This window comes from Maylandia zebra, linkage group LG3 (assembly GCF_041146795.1).
Source record: "Maylandia zebra isolate NMK-2024a linkage group LG3, Mzebra_GT3a, whole genome shotgun sequence".
Lineage (NCBI taxonomy): Eukaryota > Metazoa > Chordata > Actinopteri > Cichliformes > Cichlidae > Maylandia > Maylandia zebra.
Genome location: NC_135169.1, coordinates 6790001 through 6814503, shown reverse-complemented (window position 1 = coordinate 6814503; position 24503 = coordinate 6790001). Strand labels below are relative to the sequence as shown.

At 43.1% G+C, this 24503-nt stretch overlaps 1 protein-coding gene and 1 long non-coding RNA gene across 2 annotated transcripts in view; one reads left to right on the top strand and one right to left on the bottom strand.

The window, feature by feature from the left end:
- Positions 1 to 913: 913 nt before the first annotated feature.
- The window catches only part of LOC143416646 (butyrophilin-like protein 2), a 26289-nt gene continuing 2699 nt past the window's right edge, over positions 914 to 24503 (top strand). The window contains exons 1-5 of the mRNA XM_076882092.1: positions 914 to 1129; positions 12195 to 12536; positions 12713 to 12811; positions 13257 to 13583; positions 19903 to 20232. Of these exons, the coding sequence (XP_076738207.1) occupies positions 1093 to 1129; positions 12195 to 12536; positions 12713 to 12811; positions 13257 to 13583; positions 19903 to 20232 (1135 nt within the window). The 5' untranslated portion in view covers positions 914 to 1092. The remainder of the gene's footprint in view (positions 1130 to 12194; positions 12537 to 12712; positions 12812 to 13256; positions 13584 to 19902; positions 20233 to 24503) is intronic.
- On the bottom strand, positions 3008 to 4966 carry LOC143416945 (uncharacterized). Its single transcript, XR_013097181.1, has 4 exons — positions 4950 to 4966; positions 4415 to 4493; positions 3941 to 4036; positions 3008 to 3186 (listed from the first exon to the last, which is right to left on the bottom strand). It is a non-coding gene; the product is annotated as an uncharacterized LOC143416945 (long non-coding RNA).

The window sequence follows — 24503 nt, the reverse complement described above, 5'->3', positions numbered from 1 at the left end:
AGTGAACAGAGTCAACACAGACGCTCTCACAACCTAAATCCAGACGCCACGTCGTTGACGGTTTTTAATGAATTTAATTTGTATTTAATTTAAATTTATGCATGTTGTATGCATTTGTTCATTCCTAAGTTGTGAGTCTACAGCAGCCAGAGTACTGATTTTGGTCATTAACATTTGATGAAGGCACTTAAAAACACAAACACTTTTCAGAAGTACTTCAGGTTTGCATCAAACCTGCTCACTCTTTCCCTCCCAGGCTTCTAGACTCCTGATTGGCCAACATTTCTACACGGCGTGGATTTGACATGTTCTTGACCATGTTTGACTGCGTTTTTGGCGAGATTTTCTTTAAAAACACAAACAGAAAATCTCAGTTTTCCAAAGTAGGTGTGGACGTAGCCTTAGTGTGTGCAGCCAAACATGATGGCAGACTGCCACAGATCACTTCTGAGGAAAGAGGAGGCGTTCAGCTTCCTCATAGTTTCACACCTGCATGAAGCAGCCTCACCCTGACAGCTTCAAATCACTGTGTCAGCTGATCACTTCCTGTCCTGTGATTGGCTGAGCTTCAGGCCTTCTCTCAGTCAAACTGGAAACAGGGATTGAGACAGTGTGAGGGTTTGTGGAGTGCCACAGTGCTGTAATGAATACTGTAGTGGAAGAAGTTCTTTCACACTCTTCATCCTGGAGCTGCTTTATGTCCATGATCTGCATGGAAACACATCTATGGAGAGGAAATCCAGCTGCTGAGGGTCACATCTGCATCATTGTAGCTACAGTGGATGTTTCAGTGTCAGGACTGGAGGCGGAGCTTTGTGCGTGTCAGGGTGAGGCCGCAGCAGCCGCCTCCAACCGGAGCGCTCGGGCGTGAAACTACGAGGAAAGCCGACGTCCTCCTCTTTCCTCAGAAGTGATCTGTGGCCGGCCGCACTTCATTCCACAGATGTGCTTTAACAAAGTGTGAAGCTGAACTCTGAGCTGTGACAGTGAAGCAGTGTGAGAGTGTCAGTAGATGATCAGCAGAGGAAAGTGAAGCTGCTGTGAGCTGATGTCCTGAAGGGCTTTTAAAGAGTCTCTGAGTTTGACAGGAACATGAAGATGTTTGTGGTGTTTGTGATCCTCCTGCACGGTAAGTACACCTTCCTCTCTCTGCTCTCATCATCAGCTTTTCTTTCATCTCTCTCTCTTTAATGTGTTGAAGTGCAGCAGGAGGAGATTTCCATCAAACACTGGATTCTGATTCAGATCAAACTAACAATCCAAAGCAGCAACTTTCAAATCTCTGGATTCTTCTTGGTGCCTTTCAGATGAGCTCATGTTACAATCAGCTGCTGTGTGTGTTGTTGTGTAGCTGAAGCTCAGACTCACATTTCATATGTGACCAAAGGAAACTTGGTGCTGTGTGACACACTTTAGATTCTCTGCTGCTGCTTTGAACTCTTCAAACTAAAGAGCCAAACGGATGATTGACTGTGCAGCTCTGACATGGCACCAAATGTCCCTGTTATCAGCTGCTGGATGGACGTTATCAGAGCTTTTTAGTGCCACACGGATCACCAGGAGCTCCTCCTCTGTCTGCAAACAGGCTCAGCAGCTCTGATCATTGGAGTCAGCACAGTGTGGAGACATCTAGTGGTGGTGGAGAGAAGTGCATGTAACGTGTGTGTGTTGTGTTAATCAGCATGAGTAGTTAGGGGGACGTGCCTCCCTGTGCCTGATGGGAGTCCTTGTAATTACCCAGCATGCTGTGCTGTGTGCTTCATTTCTAACACTGGTTTCACTGAAGAGCTTTCTGAGCTTCTTTCATTGATTGTGACCAACGTACATGTTTGCTGTGGATCCACATCTGCTCTTACTGCTGATGTCATGAAGCTGTTTGAGTGGTGAGCAGTCAAAGCAGCAGGTCCTAACAGGGACATAGCAGGATATTCCTGCCTGTAAATGAGCTGTAACTGCACATATGAGCACAGCTGGTCTGCATGTAGTGAACACAAAGAGTCTGTGTGAGCTGAATTTACACCAGTCTGGTTGTGTTCCTGCTATTTTGGCCCTTTGACAAACTAAAAAGTATTTAAGCTTAAATGAAAGTGCATTTATTAAAATGCTGCACTGTAAACCCGAACAAGTTGACTGAACTTAAAACTTTTGTGGAAACTGATTACCTCAAAAGATTTAAGTACAAAAACTCATATCTTCTAAGTATGGGGTACTCAAAATTTGTATTTATTGTTAACCAAAAAATTTTAAATTATATTTTATATTTTATTAATTGAGCTTTACTCAAAGACTGTATACTTTAATTTCAATATTTTTGTGTTTCTTGTAGTTTATTATTTTGATGCAACACAATGCAATTATATTACAACCTAAACTCAAATTATCTGATTATTAATTAAAAGATATTTATGTTGTGAGTGTAGACTACTAAAAAAAAAAAGTACGGAAATTCAGTTACTTTACATTTTGTTTATTTAACATTTTTTCATGAAAATTTAAAAACATCACAAATGTTTTTATAAAACAACTAACATGGACATCGGCACCATAAAGTGAGCATTATAAATTCTGTGTAGAACATTTAACTTTTTATAAAATCACAAAGGACGACATCAGTCCTAATTGCATCTTTCTCAAAATACACAAAAATGCAAAACAAAAAGTCAAATACTAATCACTTTTTTTTAAATAGAAATGAAAAACAATTTTTTAAAATGGGTACAAAGACGATCAGCTTCCAAATAACCAGATAAGGCAGTCAAGTATAGGAAAATTAGGTAAACTGATGGAGTTAAATCCACCCAAAGCCTGTAGTAAACTTAAAGTGCTTAAAGTGCTTCAAACAAAGTGCTCAGTAACAGAGTGCGTGTCCTAACAAACATTGCCTTATATTCCTTAAGAGCATGTAGGCAGGGGTTTCAGGGGTTTGCCGTCATCAAGCCCCATGAAGATATTTTGGACTAAGGCAAATGTGTGAACCAGCTTCCTGGGGTAGTCTAAATGATCAAGCCAAACAATAAAGCAAATGCATTTGCAAATCTGGGAATATCACGCATCACCTAGTCGCCTTTCACCAAAACAGCCATGCTTGAGGAAGTAAAATGGACTGGACTGGGAAGCGCCGTCGGTAACCACTGTGAGAAGGGCAACTGGAGTGTCAATGAGGGTCGACTCATCCAATGCGTCCGCCTGGAATAGACACAGTATCAATGGTAAATGCCTGTATTTGTATAGCGCTTTACACATTCAGTCATCCACACCCATTCACACACTGGTGATGGCAGCTACATTGTAGCCACAGCCACCCTGGGGCGCACTGACAGAGGCGAGGCTGCCGGACACTGGCGCCACCGGGCCCTCTGACCACCACCAGTAGGCAACGGGTGAAGTGTCTTGCCCAAGGACACAACGACCGAGACTGTCGGAGCCAGGGCTCGAACCGGCAACCTTCTGATTACAAGGCGAATGCCCAACTCTTGAGCCACGATCGCCCCAATTAAATAAGTAAGGTTGGTTTGAGAGAATGTGACAAGCATGACCTGTAATCTAGCAAAACATTCAGCAGTGTAGTGGGTTACTTTGTAACGAGTTAGGGTACTCTACTTTTTTTGAAAAATGTACATTAACGTGTTAGCTTCTTGCATTACATAATTTGTATTTTTATTATTTTTCTAAAAAAAAAAAGTAATTTTTTATTTCATGACTTTATCTCAAAAAGAAACTAAATCTTGACTTCAACCTGGTTTTTGGGCCACCTGCAGCATAGCCATAGTGCTGTGATACGCCTGTGCCCTGCTCCTGACCTGTGTGTGTGTGGGTTTTCTACAGAGAGGGTATTTTGTTTGTACAATTTGGTAGCTGCTAGGGTATTAAATTGTATTTAAAAAAATCCATAGCATTTTATCTTACTGGCAGAATTTAAGTAATGCAAAAATACACTTACATTACATGTCTAAAAGAATTCTGGGTCCTCCTCCCGCAGGTATACAGGAAGGGCACGAAGTACTGCAGTGCGTTTCACGTTGATATCAGGCGCCTCCTAAAAAGGGAAAAGAAAAGTTCATTTAACGCAAAGTTTTCAGGTGTCATTCTTTGGGGAGAATACATGTTTATGAAACTGCATGACATCAGACTCTACTAAATTTTGGAGACTTTTCTTTTAAGATACAACCTTTCTGTCTCTTGTGACAGAGAGTATGTTTCTTAATCATTTGACAAAAACCCTACACAGTATTTTAAAATAGTGTTCTCCAGATCAGAGCTGTGATCTATATAGAACATGGGGTTCAAAGCAAGGAAAAATTGTGTGTTTATCAGTGAAACTTTTAATTTGTGTTAATTTTATCATTATCAATATATGAAATCTTCACCTTAAGGGACTTAATGAATGGTTTCTTCAATAGATCTTTCAACTCACCTGTGTTTACTGTCTCCACCTGAAATTAATTGCAGTCTGAATTTTTTTTTCTTCTGTCTTTTTGTCTTTGGCCTTCAGCCTTGGAAGAAAAAATAAAAATATTGAAAACCTTATCAGCACACTAAATATACAACACCTTGCTATATTTCAATTGTTTTAGATAGAAGTTGCCACTGCTAGCTAAGTCACTTTTGAATGATGCTAATGAGAAGAAAAAAAAACCCAAAACCTGCCGAACAGTGAGGCTGCTGTTGTAAAAACGCCAACTTTCTTGCGTTGGCAAGGGGTCGTTAAAATATCACTAAGACCCTTTCTTTATGTGTGATTCTTCGTAAAACTGTGTTTTAATCGGTTAAAACTGTAAAACTGACGACATAATCTATGTTTGAAAAAGAGCGCGAACAACCGCGAACAACTATTCACCACCTGGGTCTGTGCTTTTTAACACAACAGCGCAAGTTATTGGCTGCAACATATTAATATACTTGCTTTTTTACGGAAAAAATAAACATAACGAAGGTTCCGTTTTACTTACAAGTTTCTCCAAATGTGCTCTCCAGTCGCTCAAGAAGGGCAGCCATATTGAACAGAATTTTCTGTCAACGTCGTTCAGGTTAGAGAGAAGACGTCATGACGTCATGACGTCCACATGCGGAGCTCGGAAAAAAACATTTACTCAAAAATCATAATTAAGAAAGCAGTATTTACTCTTAACTTCTAAGCCATGTACAATTATAACTGTTTGAATCGTTAACCGAACAGAAAAGTTTTAAGTTGTTTCAACTTTGTGAGGAATTTTAATTGTTATATCCACAAACTTTATAAGTCAGGTAGACTGTTGGGGTTTACAGTGTGTAAAATCAGTCCTGCCGACACCAAACATTTTTATCTGCAGGTGAAGCTCTCTTTTTTCTCAGTGTTTTTCGGTTGAGACTGTGCAGAAATTGATAGACTGCTGCGACAACACCTACTAGCTCTGCAGATAATTTTCACTTGTGTAAAAAGAGCGCATTGTGTGTGACGTCTTCTTTTGCGCATGCGGGCTGCTTTTAAGGCCGTGAACTGTTCACACTAGAGCGCGTTTGCTGTCACATTTTACTTGTAGTGTGAACAACCAGACAAAAAAAATCAGATTCAGTCAAAAAATCGAAATTGAGCATTAAGACCTGCAGTGTGAATGTAGCCATAGATTCAGTTCAGTTCAATATGTACATGGAAATCTGTCCTTGATGACATCGCCCCTTTGAAGGTGAAACATCAGAAATATAATGTCCTCCATGGCTCAGTGATCACAGCAGAGATATAAAAACACGAAGCAGAAGAGCTGAGAGGACCTGGGAGAAAGATGAACAACCACAGGGTTTTATTCCAGGTAATAAGACCTTCTGGATCCTCCTGGATCCTCCTGGATCCTGTCTGAGCTCATCTTATACTTCAAACTTCCTGTTTTTATCTCAAACTTTGAAAACTCTGCTGCTTCTCAGTTAATCCTTCACATGAACAGCAGAAATATTTCTAGAAATCTCTCAGCTTTGTTCCCCACAGCACAGAAACAGCTCTGATCTCTGCTGATTCTTCTGGATCTCAGTTCTGGATCTGATGTGGTCCACCATGATATCCTTCCATCTTTCCTGGTTTCTCTCCTCCTTATCAGTCATAATGGGAGGATCCTCCTCATCGTCAGCCTCCCTCTCATGTGGAGTTCATCAGTTCTTAGTCCCAATTTCTTCTCTCTTCTTTGATTGGCTCAGATAATTTGTGTGGTATTCTGTAAATACTGTGTTATTTCCACTCTTATGTGGATGATACACAGCTGTATGTTTCACTGATGGCAGTAACACAGACTTAATCTGAATCTGATGCTCTGTCTCTCTGATGTTAAATGCTGGAAGCTACAAACTCTCTTCAGCTCAGATTTCAGCTCCTTTTTGTTTCCCCCAAACCTTAAATTTGAAGATAACCTTGAAAATCTGTCTTCCAACATCAGGACTCACAGAGTCTGGGTATGACCTTTGACCACGAGCTGTGTTTGGACACAGTCTTATTTTCTCCAGTTAAGAAATATTGCAAATATTAAAAAGTCTACTCGGCTCTCATCCAGTTGTGTCCCCTTGGAATCCAAATTACCATCAGGGTGTACAACTACAATGAGCGGGTGGAGGGAGGTTTGGAGAGAGTATTTTAAATTCAGGGAATTTAAAATAGAAAGTAGCTCGTCCACAGAAGGACTGGTAGCTCCCCTTACGATAAGGGTTCAGATCGCGCGAACAGGTGTGAAATGTGTGTGTTTAGTTAGTTTGTTTGTTTGCTTGTTTTAATCAATTTTAAATCATGCTTTTTATTTGTTTTTGTTTCTAATGTCTCTGTAAAGCACTTTGAATCACCTTGTTGTTGAATTGTGCTATACAAATAAATTTGCCTTGCCTTCTCTCACCCCCGTTCTCTGTGGCCTGCTGGAGCGGGGGGGCTAGGAGGAGTTGGCCGTCCGACTGCGGTCTGGAGTGTGGGGCCTCCCTGCTGCTGCGGAGTCGGGGCGGTCTGCCTCTCCCCACCGCAGGGAAAAGGGTAACACCACCTGGGTCTGGGTGCAGTTCCCCCCTCCAGGGGCAAGGGTACCTAGACCCGGTTTGTAGAGTACGCTTGGGGAGTGTGATCGTGTGTACAGCGTCTCTTTATGTCTGTCTCCACGTTGGTTGAGTGTGGAGTAAGTGCATATGAGAGCATGAGGGTGGGAATGGATGTTTGTATCTGTGTGTGCCTGTATGTCTGTGTCTATATGTCAGGTTGGGTGTCAGGCGCCACCTCTCTGGGGACATCTCAGGCCCTCCAAGGTTTGGAGGCCTATCTCCCCCCACCACCACTTCCCCTGCCGGTGGCGGACTCCCTCAGACATCGGTGCGTTGGTGGTTCTTTGTGTCTGGGGGTGGGCGTCCAGGTATACACCGGCTCACTCCTTGGCGGCTGCTTATCGGGGCTCGCTCGGGCCACTTCGGGGGTGGGGTCCCCCCGGCCTCTCAGCCTGGGGCTTGGTCACTCAGGCACAGCTGGCTGCCGACGGAGGTCACGGGTGCGTCACTGCAACCCCCCCTGGCTTCTGCTCCGAGGCTGCTGAGTGAGCCCTCATCTGGGACTCTCCTCAGCTCTTTCTGGGACAGTGGTGCAGCTGCCCCTCTGTGGGTCTTCCTTGGTCTCTTGTGTTCTGGGGGCCTCTGGATGTCTGGAGTTTTGATCTCCTCCATACCTGCTTCATGCCCTGGAGGACGGGGCTGTGGCCCCCCCACACCCTCTAGCAGATCATTACATGAAGGAACCTTTTAAAAAAACAAGCGCGTCCATGCTCACAGGTGTACACACGGGTGATCACACCCACAAACTACACCCTTTTTGGCTCCTACCATAAAGCACACTGTGTTCTGTTGATCTTATGTGCTGCACAATAATGTTTAACATTTAGTATTTACTGTCATATTCCCATATATCATCGTGATGTTGTTTATTCTATTACTCTTGTTCTCTTCTGCTTGTTTTCTTTTTTTCTTTCTCAACAGGTGATCCAGGTGATCGATATATGCATTTTCTTTTTCTCTTCTTCTTTCTCTCTGCCCATTCTGTTGGTTGTTTTGTTTTGTCTTTTGCCCTTCTCCCCCGTCCCTCTTCTCAGCTGTTTCTCTTTCCCTCTTTCTTTCTCCCCTTCTTTCCCCCAGTCAAGTCTGTCCCGTATTCAGTAAGTGAAAATAAAATAAACAATAAAAGGTGAATCAAATAGACCATTATGGCAAGGCTGGGATGGTCAGTTTGGTAAAGTAAATCCGTTGGGCATCTTTCTTTGCCTTTAGACAACAATTCTGATGCAAAAGAGCCAAACGGGACAGGCAAAGAAAAAAAAAAAAAAAAAAAAAAAAAAGCATATAACATTTTTTGTGTTTATTCTGCATTTACTTCATTATATAAATAAATATCAATGTCAGTTATAAGCTTAAATATAAACCAGGCTATTGATCAAGTAATAGCGATTATTTGGGATTAATTACAGAAAATTTTGAGATTAGTTAATTTTTTTAAATTTATTGACAGCACTAATATATATATACATATATTACTGTATACAAGTACAGGGAGTGCAGAATTATTAGGCAAATGAGTATTTTGTCCACATCATCCTCTTCATGCATGTTGTCTTACTCCAAGCTGTATAGGCTCGAAAGCCTACTACCAATTAAGCATATTAGGTGATGTGCATCTCTGTAATGAGAAGGGGTGTGGTCTAATGACATCAACACCCTATATCAGGTGTGCATAATTATTAGGCAACTTCCTTTCCTTTGGCAAAATGGGTCAAAAGAAGGACTTGACAGGCTCAGAAAAGTCAAAAATAGTGAGATATCTTGCAGAGGGATGCAGCAGTCTCAAAATTGCAAAGCTTCTGAAGCGTGATCATCGAACAATCAAGCGTTTCATTCAAAATAGTCAACAGGGTCGCAAGAAGCGTGTGGAAAAACCAAGGCGCAAAATAACTGCCCATGAACTGAGAAAAGTCAAGCGTGCAGCTGCCAAGATGCCACTTGCCACCAGTTTGGCCATATTTCAGAGCTGCAACATCACTGGAGTGCCCAAAAGAACAAGGTGTGCAATACTCAGAGACATGGCCAAGGTAAGAAAGGCTGAAAGACGACCACCACTGAACAAGACACACAAGCTGAAACGTCAAGACTGGGCCAAGAAATATCTCAAGACTGGTTTTTCTAAGGTTTTATGGACTGATGAAATGAGTGAGTCTTGATGGGCCAGATGGATGGGCCCGTGGCTGGATTGGTAAAGGGCAGAGAGCTCCAGTCCCACTCAGACGCCAGCAAGGTGGAGGTGGAGTACTGGTTTGGGCTGGTATCATCAAAGATGAGCTTGTGGGGCCTTTTTGGGTTGAGGATGGAGTCAAGCTCAACTCCCAGTCCTACTGCCAGTTTCTGGAAGACACCTTCTTCAAGCAGTGGTACAGGAAGAAGTCTGCATCCTTCAAGAAAAACATGATTTTCATGCAGGACAATGCTCCATCACACGCGTCCAAGTACTCCACAGCGTGGCTGGCAAGAAAGGGTATAAAAGAAGAAAAACTAATGACATGGCCTCCTTGTTCACCTGATCTGAACCCCATTGAGAACCTGTGGTCCATCATCAAATGTCAGATTTACAAGGAGGGAAAACAGTACACCTCTCTGAACAGTGTCTGGGAGGCTGTGGTTGCTGCTGCACGCAATGTTGATGGTGAACAGATCAAAACACTGACAGAATCCATGGATGGCAGGCTTTTGAGTGTCCTTGCAAAGAAAGGTGGCTATATTGGTCGCTGATTTGTTTTTGTTTTGTTTTTGAATGTCAGAAATGTATATTTGTGAATGTGGAGATGTTATATTGGTTTCACTGGTAAAAATAAATAATTGAAATGGGTATATATTTGTTTTTTGTTAAGTTGCCTAATAATTATGCACAGTAATAGTCACCTGCACACACAGATATCCCCCTAAAATAGCTAAAACTAAAAACAAACTAAAAACTACTTCCAAAAACATTCAGCTTTGATATTAATGAGTTTTTTGGGTTCATTGAGAACATGGTTGTTGTTCAATAATAAAATTATTCCTCAGAAATACAACTTGCCTAATAATTCTGCACTCCCTGTATATATGATTACATAGGGCCAGTGTTTGGACTAACGCGTTACAGTAACTACGTTATTATTGTGGTAACGAGCACGGTAACTAGTTATTATGCCAAAATCAGGAACGCGTTAGTCGTTACTGGGATTTAGATAGGGTCGTTACTCGTTACTTCGTGTGGTGGCTATCGCGGAGCTTCCACAGATTCAGTAACATTAGCAAGTGGTGGAGGCAGCAGGTGGAGGAGGGAAAGGGGAGGCAGGAGGAGCAGAGACCCGAGGCGGCCGCCGGTCCAAGTGTGAACTGAACTTCAGGTAAGAAGTTATGACCTGCAGTCTCTCTGGGTCAGATATGAACCAAGTTTAGTTGGAGTTTATTTCGTTATTCTGACTTTTTCGTACTGCTACTAGCTAGCATGACGGAGTTTCTATACAGCTGGGTGGTGCTATGTTACTGATAGTGAACTTTATTTTGTTCATACGGTTAATTATTAGAGTTGCCAACCGTCCTGTAAAAAACTGAATCGTCTCTATTCAGAGAAAATATTACGCGTTTCTTATTGAGGTGAAAAGGAACAGTTTGTCCCGGACTTCAGCTACAATGAAAAAGGCACAAAGCTGGAGTTATTCTGTGTCTTTGCTGCACAGCTGCCTCTTCTTCTCTCATTCTCCCCCCTCCCTCTCCTGTTTCTACTTCAATCATGAAACTGATCAGTGATCAGCTGATCGTCTCTCTTGTTTGTTTATCGCACACTTTGCGCCGAAAGAGGAAACCAGCGGATGTCGCGCTAAACAACAGCAGCACGTTTAAGCTTGATCAGCTATTGTTAGAATTTATTTAATATTAATTTCTAGTATCAGCTGATGTTTGCTGGAGCCACAGCTGTAAAGCTGCTGGTCATGATATCGGTTTGGATATGTGGTGAGAGGGAAACATGAAGATGAAACCTTACTGAATCATCAGAGCTGTGATGGAGAAACAGGTTTACCTTTTAGGTGACATGAATGAGTTGAAGGGAAGTTATGAACTGTTTCTGAGAGACAAATAACACCAGGATCCTTTTTTAGGTAGCTGACAGCTGGTAACTGTGCAGGGGCGGGTCTAGCAAAGTGTTGCCAGGGGGCCAGGTAGGGCATTAACAGGGAAAGGGGGGCACAAAGAAATACTTTACTTTCTTATTCTCATTTAAAATATCTCGCTTTTATTAAATAATTATCTGAATCTTACAACAAACGATTGATAGATTGATGCATATATACCATCAGAACAGTGTACATCACTGTCACAACAGCGTTTATTTTCATTCAAAGGCTTTATGATTTTCCCTATAATGGTGGGCCGGTCTCTAGTCAAAATGCCCGGGCCAATTTTCTGTCCCAGTCCAGCCCTGTATGCAGCTCATCTGCAGTCTGGTGTTACCTACATCTTCCTATTCAGAAGGCAGAATTTCAGAGTTCTGAGTACAATCAAAGCACCACGACTGCAGTTTTTGTGTTGGATGTAAAAGGCACACATGACTCTGTGACGTAGGCTAGAATCATGGCAGCAGTCAATGACGGTCCAGGCGTGGGATTTCTCTCGTGGAAATACGCACATTATCTTTTCCTTTCTATTGGTAGGTGGCACAGTGCACTTGTGGCAAGTAAGCAAGCTAGAAGACTGGCAGAGTTATGGAGGCAACACATTAACAAGAGAATTCTGAGTAAAACCAAAGTTACTTTCCCTAGTAACTAGTTACTTTGAAAGTAACGAGTAACTTGAAGTAACTGAGTTACTTTTGATAGAAGTAACTAGTAATGTAACTAAGTTACTATTTTAGGTAACTTACTCAACACTGCATAGGGCATATATAATTGGTGTGTCGCTGCTGTGTGTGCGTAAAGGCTCTACACTGGGCTCAGTTTGCTTCGCTTTAGTTTGCTATGCTTCTTTGTGTGTCCTGCTATATTATACCGTTTTTTTGCTGTTTAATAAACTCTGTTTTAAGAGTTCTACTCTTTTCCAGAGGATCTTTCTGAGTCCATTGATGTTAATTGGATCTAAAAAAGCTGGCCCTCCACAGCATTGATGGGATAAGGTCATCATGTTGGCTTCAAAATTAGCTACCACAAGTCTCTGTGTGTCCTCAGTTTCCCAGCATGCCTCAGCTGTGGAGCTGTATGAGGGGGACTCATTCATCCTGCTCTGTCAGGGTGACACTTCTAGATTGTTTGACCCCACAGTGGTGTGGAGTCGCTCCGACCTCAGTCCTCCAACCGTCCACCAGCGTCAGCTTCAAGGAGACGAACTGAAAGATCAAAACCAGCGTTACAGCGGCCGAACATCCATGAAGACTGACGCTCTGGAAACTGGAGACCTCAGCCTGAACCTGACCAACCTCCAACTGTCTGACAGCGCCACCTACACCTGCTCCATCAGAGACAGGAGGATAGGACAAATGAGACTGACAGACGTACAGCTGGAGATCAAAGGTCAGCAACAAACATGGTGTAGATACATCTGACATCACTCAGATAAAACTTTGTTATTTTAACACTGTCAGCATGTCAACTATGCTGGCTCTATGATTGAAGTATAGGCCTTTAAATTCATTATTTCCATTCATTCAGAGGTCAAAGGTCATGTTGTTCTTTGTGTTCCTCCACAGAAAGGTTTCCATCCTGGGCCAAAGCTCTCCTGGTTCTCCTGGTTCTTCTTGTGGTTTCTGGAGGTCTTTTATTTCATTTCCGGCACTATTTCATGTCAGGTGAGTGTCTCCTCCTACACTACCCATAATGCCGATGGTTAGCAGGTGTCCTCTGGTGGCTCCTTGACTGTGGCTCACACAAACTTGTTCCAGAAGCTGAAAGAGTTGAGAGTTACAAACAGCTGATACAGAGAGCTGAAGAGAAACTTCCAGGTTTGTTCCAGAAGTCAGAAAACCTCCTTCAGACTCAGTCATTGATCAGTGAAACAGCTCCACAACATGACTTTACTAAACAGTGTGTGTGCTTCACTGCATTGATCTGACACAGAGGCTGCATGTGGACAAGCTGTTCTTCTTCTGTGGTGGTAAACAGCAGCTGACATGGAAACATGTGCTGACAGTAAATGTTGAGGCGCAGCACAGAAATACGTTTACTGTAAGGAGCCATCAGAGCATCATTATTAACTTTTACTACAGCTCATGTTGTGCTTTGTTGTCCTCTCAGGTTATAAGGTGGGGGTGGAATCAGGGGTGGAGTCTGTCCTGCTGCCCTGTCAAGCCATAGTTTGCCTACCTAAAGACGCTAAAGTGGAGTGGAAGGATGCAAACAACAGGAAGGTCCACGTGTATGAGAACGGCTCTGACCAGCCTGAAGAACAGCACCAGTTTTACAAAGGACGAACAAAGATGAAGAGAAACTTACTGGAACCTGGAGACCTCAGTCTGACCCTGAAACACCCCACAGATGGAGACAACTCCACCTACACCTGCACCGCCTACACCAGCAGACAAAACATCCTGATGAAGAAAGAAGTGGAGCTCACTGTCAGAGGTCAGTGCTGTAGATCCAGGTCAAAGGTCAGAGGTCAGACTCATGATGGTGGTTCAGTCTCAGTAGCTCCATCCAATAATGTCACAGTGTTAGCATGTCTGATGTTTGTGGCTGTTTTGGTTTTTATTTGATTTCCAGCCAAATGTAAAAGCTTCAGCAGATGAACTGTAGGAGCAAAGTTCATGTGTGAGACTTCATCTGAAAGGTCACATCTTCTAGTTTCTGAACATGTGTTTGTTTAGCATGTGGCTGAAACACAGGCTAAGCTAAGTCAGCTCAAATCTCAGTAACAACCTTCTTTGGTCCTCATCTATAATCAGTCATATCTGAGTCACAATAACTAGAAGATGATTTCTAGCAGAAGTGTGAACATCTCCACATCCTTTCTCCATGTTATCATCCAAAGCTGTGTGAAGTTTCAGAGCTCTGCAGCTAACAGAGACTTTCAGTTTGCTGCTCTCTTCCTCTGACAGCTCCATTCTTAGGGAGCGTTAGTTCTCTGTTTCACTTTATTCCACTTATTCAGTCTGATGTTCTCTGATCTGTTTCTCTTGTTTAGTGTCTTAAAGGCTGCCAGTGCCTCTCTTTGCTGTAACCAACCTTTCTCTTTATTTCTGAGCTTTTTAAGGACTTTAACTGATGCATCAACCTTTGAAAATGGAAAGAAATCAGTCAGATTCATGGCTGCATCACAGTGTCACATGTAGTTCTCCACATCAGCTGGATTATATCTATAGCAGCAAACAGCAGCTGATGCACAAATCTTTGTCTGTGTTAATAAAGTTGGATCAGTTCAAACAGTTTGTTGCTCTGCTTGAAAGCAGCTTGTAGTTTACTAGCTAAGCCCACAGAGCTTCAGTGTTTCAGTGAGACTCAGTGAATTAAAATGGAGATGCTAATCAGGGTTAGCACATGAGCAATGTTGTAGCTCTATAAGTTACTAAGTTTGTTCATGTGGAGAATCTAACAGATCTAAGCATGTGTAGCTCCCAGTGAAGCTGCAGCATTCAGCCTGTTAGAGTCAACACAATGACCAGGAGCTGAATAAGCAGTTATAGATGTAAATAAATCTGCTTCTTTATCATCTGAGACCCAAAAAGTGGAACGTACAGAGCTAAAATCATGTGTTTGATTTTTGGCTTTTACAAACAAGCCATTACTACCACACTTCCTGGCCACTTCATTAGGTCCACCTTGTTAGTAATGGGCTGGAGCCCTTTTTCCTTCAGAGCTGCTTCATTCTTTGTAGTACAGTTTTAACAAGGACACATTTTCACCATGTTAACATGATAGTGTCACACAGTTACTGCACACGTGTCATCTCCACATCATGATGCAAATATCCACTTCCACCACAGCCACAGCTGCTCTATTGGATCCAGACTTGGTGGATTTGAATCCAGTGAAGTGATTTTCATGTTTGAAGAACTGCTTTGAGATGATGTCAGATTTGCTTCTCCTGCTAGAAACATCCACACCAACCAGGTATTTTCACACAGAGCTGCTGCTCACTGGACAGCTTCTCTTCTTTGGACCATTGTCAGTGAACCCTGGAGGAGGCTGTGGTCAAATCCCAGCACATCAGAACAAGCGTGCCCTGTTCAGTCATTTCAATGAGCTTTCTTACAAGGATCCATGTGCAAGTGACATGAAGCTGCAACAGTTTTACAAGCTGTGTTACAAAATGAATGTCACAGAGCAAACTTGGATATAACACTATAAGTCTTTCCTCTTTGTTTCCTTAGTGCAGCTGTAATGATCTCTGGTTACTGTGGGCCCATTAAAAAGTGTGGACGTGTCATTTCCACAGAACATTTCACAGACAGTAAGATAGAAGCATAACTTCATAAATATAGTGTTTTAAATGCACATGCTGGAGCTCACAGTGATGCTGCTGTGTGACAGGGTTGTGTTGTTCACACTGTCATACTTGGTTGTCTTGGCGACAGGCTTTCTGGTGTCTCTTCATAATAACTTGTACCTGTGGGTCACATGATCAGGGCTGGTCACTCAAAGAAGAAAGAAACATTCAATTCAATCTGTTTACTCAGTTTGATTCTTTTAGTGCTTTAGTTTATTTCACTAACCTGATGCTGCGACTACAGACACAATCATTTTGTCCTCTTTAATGGTTTCGTAGATTCCCAGTAGCTCGACACAAAGGCTGCTTTCAGTGCTCCACATAATATGAACCAGTAAGCAGCTGTGTGGATAGTATATGGTTCAGACTGGGACTGTGGTCAGATAGGACGAAGAGCGCTTTCATTAAAATGACATCATCTGAGTGGAAAATACTCACGTGACTCAGATGTGTAACAGGAAGTGTGGACTGTGATGTCATCAGACAGAAACAGTCATTCAGTAATAAAGTGATTTAATATTCAACAACAGGAAAATAACATCAGACATGTTTGGTTTCATTCAGTGTTGCAGCTTCAGCTCATTAAGGCTAAAGTTCACTTTTTAAACTGTAAACTTAATAAAAGCAAACTGAAAGTATTGTAACATTTAGAACAAACACATGTTTGTATATAAACTGAGCCCAGCAGGAGAAGCTGAACACATCCACAGCTGTGAGGGACACTGGTGCTGTGACTGATTAAACACATCAAACACATCTGTGGACTCAATCTGTCAGTATTATTTGTCATATTTGAAACAGCTTAAAAACAGTGCTGTGTTAGAGCTGTGCTGTCATGTCTGATTGTATTTAAGGTCCAATCATGTACTTGTGTATTTGTAACTAAGCAACCACGTGGGCGGAGCTTCAGCTCTGAACATTTTAGAGCATCAGCTGATAAAAACACTGAGACAGGAAGGATTTGAAGTCTTCTACGCTCTTTATTCTTGCTTGTGCAGAGTTTGTGGCTGCAAAGCGACCGTCAACAACAACTGCTTCCTCTGCTGACAGGAAGTGACATCATCCCACCTGAGGCTTTGATTCAAACAATAAAAGAGCTAAACTGCTGAGTAGAGAAAAGATGGGTTTACTAAAACAGAGGATCAGATGTCAGGTCAGGTAATGTCTTCATTTAATCCAGTAACAAACCAAAGGTTCCAGGTTTGAGCTTCTTGAAGTCCTGTTATTAAGTCTGTTCATCATTTTCATTCATTTGATAACTTCTACCAATAACAACCAATTATTTTCAAGCTGAGAGATTTAGTGTGAAAACCAGAAGCAGGAAATGATGCTGTGCAGTATATTTGTGGAAAACAATGATGAGGCTAAAGTCAAGATCACACACACGTAAAAATAAACACAACATTTGTGTGTAAACACAGCAGGTGGAACATTTATTTGATGCTTTAGCTGCTACTTGTGATACTAAATGTTTGCAGTCGTGCTTCATGGTTACTGAACGTAAAACAACACAAACCCTGCTGATTGTTGGTTTGTGTGTTATTTGTGTTGTGTTCAGGTGACTATAGAAAGACTAATGACACAAATATTATGGATGGACACGTTTCCTGGGCTGCTTCAGGTTTTCCATACAAACACTTGATGTTTGGTAGTTCCAGGTCCAACATGGTGCATGGATATATCCAGCGTCCCTCTTCTGCACGTTTGCTGTTCATCAGTCTCAGCCTTCCTCTCTGTCTTTGTCCTGTAGACTCCTCAGCCTGAGCTGTCCCTGTCACCCACTCATTTCCATCCTTTCTATTCTGCTCACTTGTTCAAATCTTCTACTCTGCCACCTCCAGGTCGCCTCCTGTCGTTGTGTCATGTCTCCATCATCACAGCCTCACTAGGCTGTAAAGCTTCATGTTGACTGTAGCTGCTGTCCTCCTGTCACAGATCACAGCTGATACATGTGTGCACCCACTCCATCCTGCTATACTGTCACTTCACCTCTTTGGGACTTTGCTGCTTTGTATGGAGGACTTCATGTATTTAAACGGATCCACCATCACCACCTCCACTCCTTCATCTTCACTGTCGTGTCTCCAGCTTCTTCACACACACTCTTCTCTTCAGAGCATACCTCCACCTGTCCAGGCTCTCTTCCACCCACCTGCTTCCTGCTCTCACTACAGATCACAATGTCCTCAGCAAACAGAGCTGCTGAGACTCCTGCCTGAGCTCATCTGCCAGCCTGTCCATCAGCACTGCTAACAAGAAGGGGCTCAGAGTGGATTTCTGATGTAATCCCAGCCCCAGCAGGAACCCATCTTTCCCTGCTGCTGCAAACCTTCCCACTGTCTCTCTGTCCTCATACATGTACTGCACCAACCATTGTTTGCATGCACACAGAAACAGTGCAGCTCCTCCTGACCTTCTCTGCACATCTGAAGTGCTTGTTCTTGTCATGAAGCTGCTGCTCACACGTCACTCTTCCAGCTTCTCAACACACTCTTTCCATGTCAGCACATTTCCACCTCTATCTGTCATCACACTAACCTGCTGTAATCCTTTCAGCTGGAGCTTCTTTGTAGACACGTCCCTACATTGCAGCCTGATTACAATGCAGACAGTCGGCTACAGTGTGGCTGGATTTCCTTTCTTAGCGTGCTTTGCTGTAAAGTACCAGGATGTTAGGCTAAGGCTGAGTCGCTCCATAATATGAGCCGCGGCCCGGAAAGTTCAAAGATGGAATATTGTTTGTTGTTCTGAGATTTGCCATGAAATAACCCAGCACTTAAAATGACTGAGCTGTACTTAAATGTACTGACAGTGTAATTATTTTATTCTTCCTGTACAAACCTGCTTGTTACACAAACTTACAGGTAACTACAGGCTGCTTGAGCCTTATTTGCAGGTGGTGTTATAAAGTGTTACTGAAACAGCTGCTGACCAAAGTGATGCACATTTAAAGGAGTCAAAGTCCTGAAATAATTCAACAGATTAAAACAAACATAAGATGAGAAACCATGAGTGAAACAAACAGCATGGTGGTGCTGATCATTGTTGCCTCACAGCAACAAGTTCCTGAGGTCATTTCCACCACCTGAGTGGGGCCTTTCCCCCCACACTCCTCTCTGTGTGCTGTGAGTGTCTCTCTGTGTTAGCTGGGATAAGGAGAAGAGGAAGAGGATGGAGGGTGTTGAAGGTCTCTAATGTTGCGTGGGTCTTTGTTCCACAGTTTAGGAGCAGCTGCAAAGCCCTGATCTCCTCTGTGTTTGAACCTGATCTGGAGACAGTGAGAACCAATAACTGAGGGCAAAATAAGGACACTGAGACTAAAAGCAGTCTACAGGGTTATGTTACAAACACCAAAGCATGAAGCACTGGTGCAGCTGACTCACACAGACTCTCCTCCACACTGTCCTCAGTTATAAAGTGCTTTACAAACACAAACATTATGACTAACAGCTGGATTTTCCTGTTTCAGTGCAGCGAACTAACAACGAGCCAACAAGGCCTCACGTGACATCAGTCAGTGAGAGTTTCACTGCTGCAGCAGCTCTGTTCACTCACACTTATTAATATTAATGCTCATTACAAATGTTACAGCAGCTGATGCACAAATCTTTGTCTGTGTGAATAAAGTTGGATCAGTTCAAACAGTTTGTTGCTCTGCTTGAAAGCAGCAGTTTTCTAATGCACCACCTTCATGTTTCCTTCATATTTGAATCCCCCTGTAGATGCTGACAGGTAACCATGTCACACAGAGCTCAAGCCTTTGAATCCAGCTGTGACTGTTGATTTTCTATTGAATGGACTTTTTCAAATCCAGCTGTAGGCCTGTGTTTGTGAGCTCATTAACAGCTGTTTGTTTAGAGAGACGTGGTCCTCACAGGACAGCCACTACAAACATATGATTTTATAGAATATGATGCATTACTGCAGATTCAACACAATAGAAAGGATTTGAAATGAGCTCAGCCTTAAACATGTGCAGCAGTAATATTGATCCACAGACACTGATGGGAACATTTTTCTGCACAATAAGTACTTTGACTTTTCATACTTTATGTACAATTTGCCAGTACTGCAGTTTTGTGTGTAGTGAGGTGTTTTCATGGTGTTTTCTTGGTGCTTTTACTAAAGGAAGGCTTCTATCAAATTCTTCCACATGTTGTCAAACTGAGCTGTGTGATGAAGTGAGTGTGACAGAAACACTCAGACTGTGTTTCTCTGCTTCATCAAGTCAAATCTGGTCCTCAGAGACTGAATAAAGTCCTGTCCCACTAACAACAGCTCCAACAGTCTGTTCACTGCTTTCTTCCTGTCAGTCTTCATCTTTCTGCTGCGTCTCCTCTTCACACTGACCACTTTCTATCTAACAGTGAGCTCCCAGTGAAGCAGCAGCATTCAGCCTGTTAGAGTCAACACAAATGTCTCCATCCAAGCTCATGTTGTGCTTTGTTGTCCTCTCAGTCCCCCAGGTGGAGGTGGATTCAGGGGTGGAGTCTGTGCAGCTGCCCTTCAACACCACACTTCACCTGCCTGAAGACGCTAAAGTGGAGTGGATGGAGAACAGATACAGCAGGAAGGTCCACGTGTATGAGAACGGCTCTGACCAGCCTCACAAACAGCGCCAGGATTACAGAGACCGAACGAAGATGAATGAAGACCTGCTGAAAACTGGAGACCTCAGTCTGACCCTGAAACACCCCACAGACTGGGACAACAGGACCTACACCTGCACCGTCTACAGCAGGGAGGGAAACATCCTGCTGAAGAAACAAGTGAAGCTGAAAGTCAGAGGTCAGTGCTGTAGATACAGGTCAAAGGTCAGAGGTCATGCAGGAGTTTATTCTCTAAAAGCTTTTAGTTTGAATCTATTTTCAGTTCATTCAAATAAAATAAATTCTTTGATGTTTTGATCTAAAAGCCAAAAATGTCAGGCGGAGCAACTGTGTGTTTAAATGAACTAAGAAGAGCATTAAAATGATCCTAACTTCAAAATAAAAGCCTCTGGCATGATGTGAGTTTGGATCAAATCAATAGTTTTGTTAGTTTAGTCCAAATCAGTGTAAATGTATAAATATCAATAGTTTTAAAGCTGCTGAGATCATTCAAACACTTTGATCCAGTCATTTGGATGTTGTCACATGTCAGGGTGGAGCAGCCATAAATACGAGGCTTTTATTGTGAAAATGCTGAGTGTGATGATCCAGAGGAGCCCATGGGGTGTTTGTGGCTGGATGCAAAGGTTTGTAGCTCTCCTTGTAAAGAGAAACAGCTTGAAGCTACAGAGGAGCGTCTGCAGAAGAAGACAGGGGAAAGAGGAAGAAGCTGAGGCCGCTGGAGAAAAGACAGGAAAAGGAAATCAGCTTCATTTGTTGGAGGCCGTTTGTTCATCACACTGAAATATTCCCACTTTAGAGACAGGAAACAAAGTGAAGTGTGGATTGATGTTTGTCTCCATGATTTGGGCCCTGGAGTCATTTCTTCATCTCCCACTTTAAGACATATTAATGTCAGCCTCACACGTCCCACAGTGGACACATTTCTATTTCTAGATGATATTTGGAGGATGGTCATGTGTTTCTCTGCTGTCACAGCTCTTTGTGATATTTGAGCGCAGCTGTAATGTTTGTGTGGTTAAAGCCACCAGACTCCACTGACAAAAACTCTCATTTTAGCCGGAGAACACGGGGCTGCTGTGGGACTTTGTGTTTGCAAAGGTTTCTATTGGAGGCATGTTTGCCTTTATTATATAGGTGCAGAGAGTAGACAGGAAAGTGGGGAGAGAGTGAGGGACACACAGGCACCTGTAGTAAGCCCCGCCTTCAGCCCACCTGCTCAGCCAGGTGAGCTATAGCGCTGCTTTAACATGTTGGTGTGATTGAGAGTGAATGAAAGTGAGTGATGGAGGCAGCAGGAAACTAACAGGCTGTTTGTTCTGAGAGGTCACATGACTGTTGTTCTCAGCAGAGTCTGATGATTTGATGAGACCATGAGAGCGGCTTCAGTTCCTCATCAGAAAGAGTCTGACAGAAGCTCCTCCCTCTGTACCCCAGTAGACTTCTATTAGACTGCTCCAGATTCCTGAGAGTTCACACAGAAAACTTTACAAACAGCCAAAGAAAAACTATTGAAAAGCTTCAAGATCACAAAGAGCTCTTTCACAGCACATATGAGCCATTAAGAAGTGCACATTTGTGTTTCCCACAGTCCATCATCCAATAATATCAAAGGACAAACTGTGAGGTAAAAAGCCTTCAGCTCTTTTTGAAGGAAGCAAAAAGACTTTGGTCCTGAGAGATGGTTCAAAACACAACTCAGACCTACCAAAGTATTATTTGTGCCAAACACATGAAGCCTTCAACTTTGTATGTGTCCAGTCAGTGTGGCAATAGAAGTCACTGTGAGGATTTTCAATGTGCTGTCAAAGAGCATCCAAACAATCAGGTGAGGATGAAGAGAATTAGTGTGGATGGACAGAAAATCCATATCCAGTGTGATTTAGGAGCAGCTCATATATAATGAGTGAAATGAAAGAAGAGCACAGACAGGAAGAACATGAGTGAGCAGACATTTTGGAGCTGCTGATCCACACAGGGCTGGATGGAAGGAGTGGGAGTCCATGATGGCTCAAAGTCTCTGATCTAACTCTTCCTGAGCCTCTCCCCCTGCCTCCTCTTTGGATCTTCTCCTCCTCTTCTTCCTTATCTGCCTCCTCCACCACTGCTCTCTCCTCCCTCATCTCCTCCTCAGCTGAACTGAAGTCAGGGCTGTAACATGAGGAAACGTGCAGAAATGACTGAGTCAGCATGTTGTTGAAGTGAGTTGAGTGATGGTGAGCAGATTAGATGTGCGAGCCTCCCTGTAGAGAAAAGCAGATCTTCTCCAGAGTTTCCCACCTCATGTTTTCCTGTGTCACAGCTGATTGTCACATCCTGGCTGTCACTAAATGAGTGGTCCAAAGGTGGAAGGAGGAGCACAGTTAGATTGTTCACCTCCTAACCTGTGAAATCAACCAGCTGAATGAAAAACACTGTGATCCTATGAGCTGCTATCAGGGCTGCTCCATTCTCAGGATTCTCATCTGGATGACTGAAGCAGATTATTGATGAAGTCAGCAAACAGCTTTCAAAATGGCTCTTTTTCCAGGGGAACTCCCTGAAATGTAAATCTCATTGGAATGAAGAAGAAGTCCAAAGGCGTGGTTAGGCCCAGACTTGTGGCTGTTTTCAATGTAAAGCCCATGTTGCAGGCAGCTGCTGCTCCTTACTGGCCCACAGCCTCCACTGATGGATGTGTCAGCTCACTTGTACTGTAGCCACGGGGAGAGCGATGGTGAAGCTGACAACCAGAGGTGTAGCGCTATTTGTTGAAGTAGCCCAGCTGTGCCATGGAAGCACAAGTTTCCAGAGATGATTGGACTGTGAGCAGAAATGATCCATGTTGGACTGAATTGAAGAACAGATCATAAAGTCCTCTGTGTGCCCAGCCCGTCTGTCTGAGCATCTTCATCAGTGTGCAGCTGATCTACAGCTAATGTGCTGATTGATGAGCAGCCTGTTCATGGTGATGATGAGAAACAGATTGGATTCAAAGCACAAATGAGTGAAAAAGGAGCAGCAGCCATGATAGAGCGAGTCCTCTGCTGACAGAAATAGTGGAGTGAAGGATTTGTGCAGCGTTTCTCTGTGAAAACAGCTGATTCAGATCAATGAGAGGAGGATGAAGGAGAAGCAGCATGTTTCTGATAGAAGCATCACTGCTGTGCTACAAACTGCTGGGACTGTGTGTGTGTGACGGCTCAGCTGGAGGCAGGATTGGTCCAGAGGAGAGCTGCTTTATTCCAGACTAACTCTTCTAGAAAGCTGACATCTGTGTGGAACAGCTGACCTGCACCATGTGGAAAAGAACAGCAACATGATTCAGCGTCAGATCCCGACACATCCACGGATTCATCCCGTTACAGGAACTGTGCCACACGTGGCCTCTGTTTGTTCTGCATTGATGCTGCAGGGATTTCTTCAAGTCACTATAATATAGTGTCAGATGGACACATGAAGCTAACACGGCACATCTTTGTGAGTCTGCAGCATGTTGACACACATGTCAGTGTTGTACAGATCTGAGAGCAGCACAAACAAACTCCATCAAAGTGATTTGTGCTGTTGCAGAGCTGTGTGACTGCATTTGTCTTCATTATGGACACATTTCTACAAATGGGACTAAACATGTGACCCTCTGCACATCCATGGCTCAACAGTGCACCCATTGGCTGGATGCAGCTTGTATTGTGGCTCCTCCCCCTTAGCTTCAGGTCAGTTTAGCTGTGTTTCCTCCAAATCCCAGAATTCCTGAGGAGCAGGAATATGTGGGGCTGGGCTCTAAACACTCAGGGTGAGGACTGAGTGAAGAGCTACAGGACAAAGTTTCAGCGCTGCGCTCACAGCTTTGAGACGTCCAATCAGCAACTGGTCCTGATAACATCTCCCCTCTCATTCCACATACATGAAGACTGCTAGAAGCAGCTATCAGCCACATCAGGCTCACATCATGCTTGCTATTAAACATGCTGCAGTCTGCAGTAAACTCCCTGCCACAAAGCTTTGAGTCTCCTCCAAATGCACCTGTAACAAGGTGACCTGCAGAAATAACTGTGTCCACGGGCAGAGTCACCAACACTCTGCACCAGAGCTAAACCTGCTTTGGAGCTAAAAAGCTGCTGTCAGGGTTTCCTGCAGAGCTTCAAATGTGGAGACTGAAAGCTGTGGACAGTTTCTGTGGCTGGATTATTTCATATGTGTTTGTTTCACTTTCAAAGGAAAGTGTTGGAATAAATCAGGTGTGTGACGCACACTTTACTGCAGATTGTTCTCAATGTAACACAAAAAGCAATCAGAATGTGATTGATCCTGATGTGCTTGTTGCTTCTAGCAGTGTTGATGTATTTGCACAGAGAGGGGGAGATGTTATCAGAGTGTGTAAGTGATCAGATCTGATGCTGAATCATGTTCATGTACAGTCAGCTGATCCTCACAGTTCAGTTTGTAATCATGCAGCTCTCCTCTGAT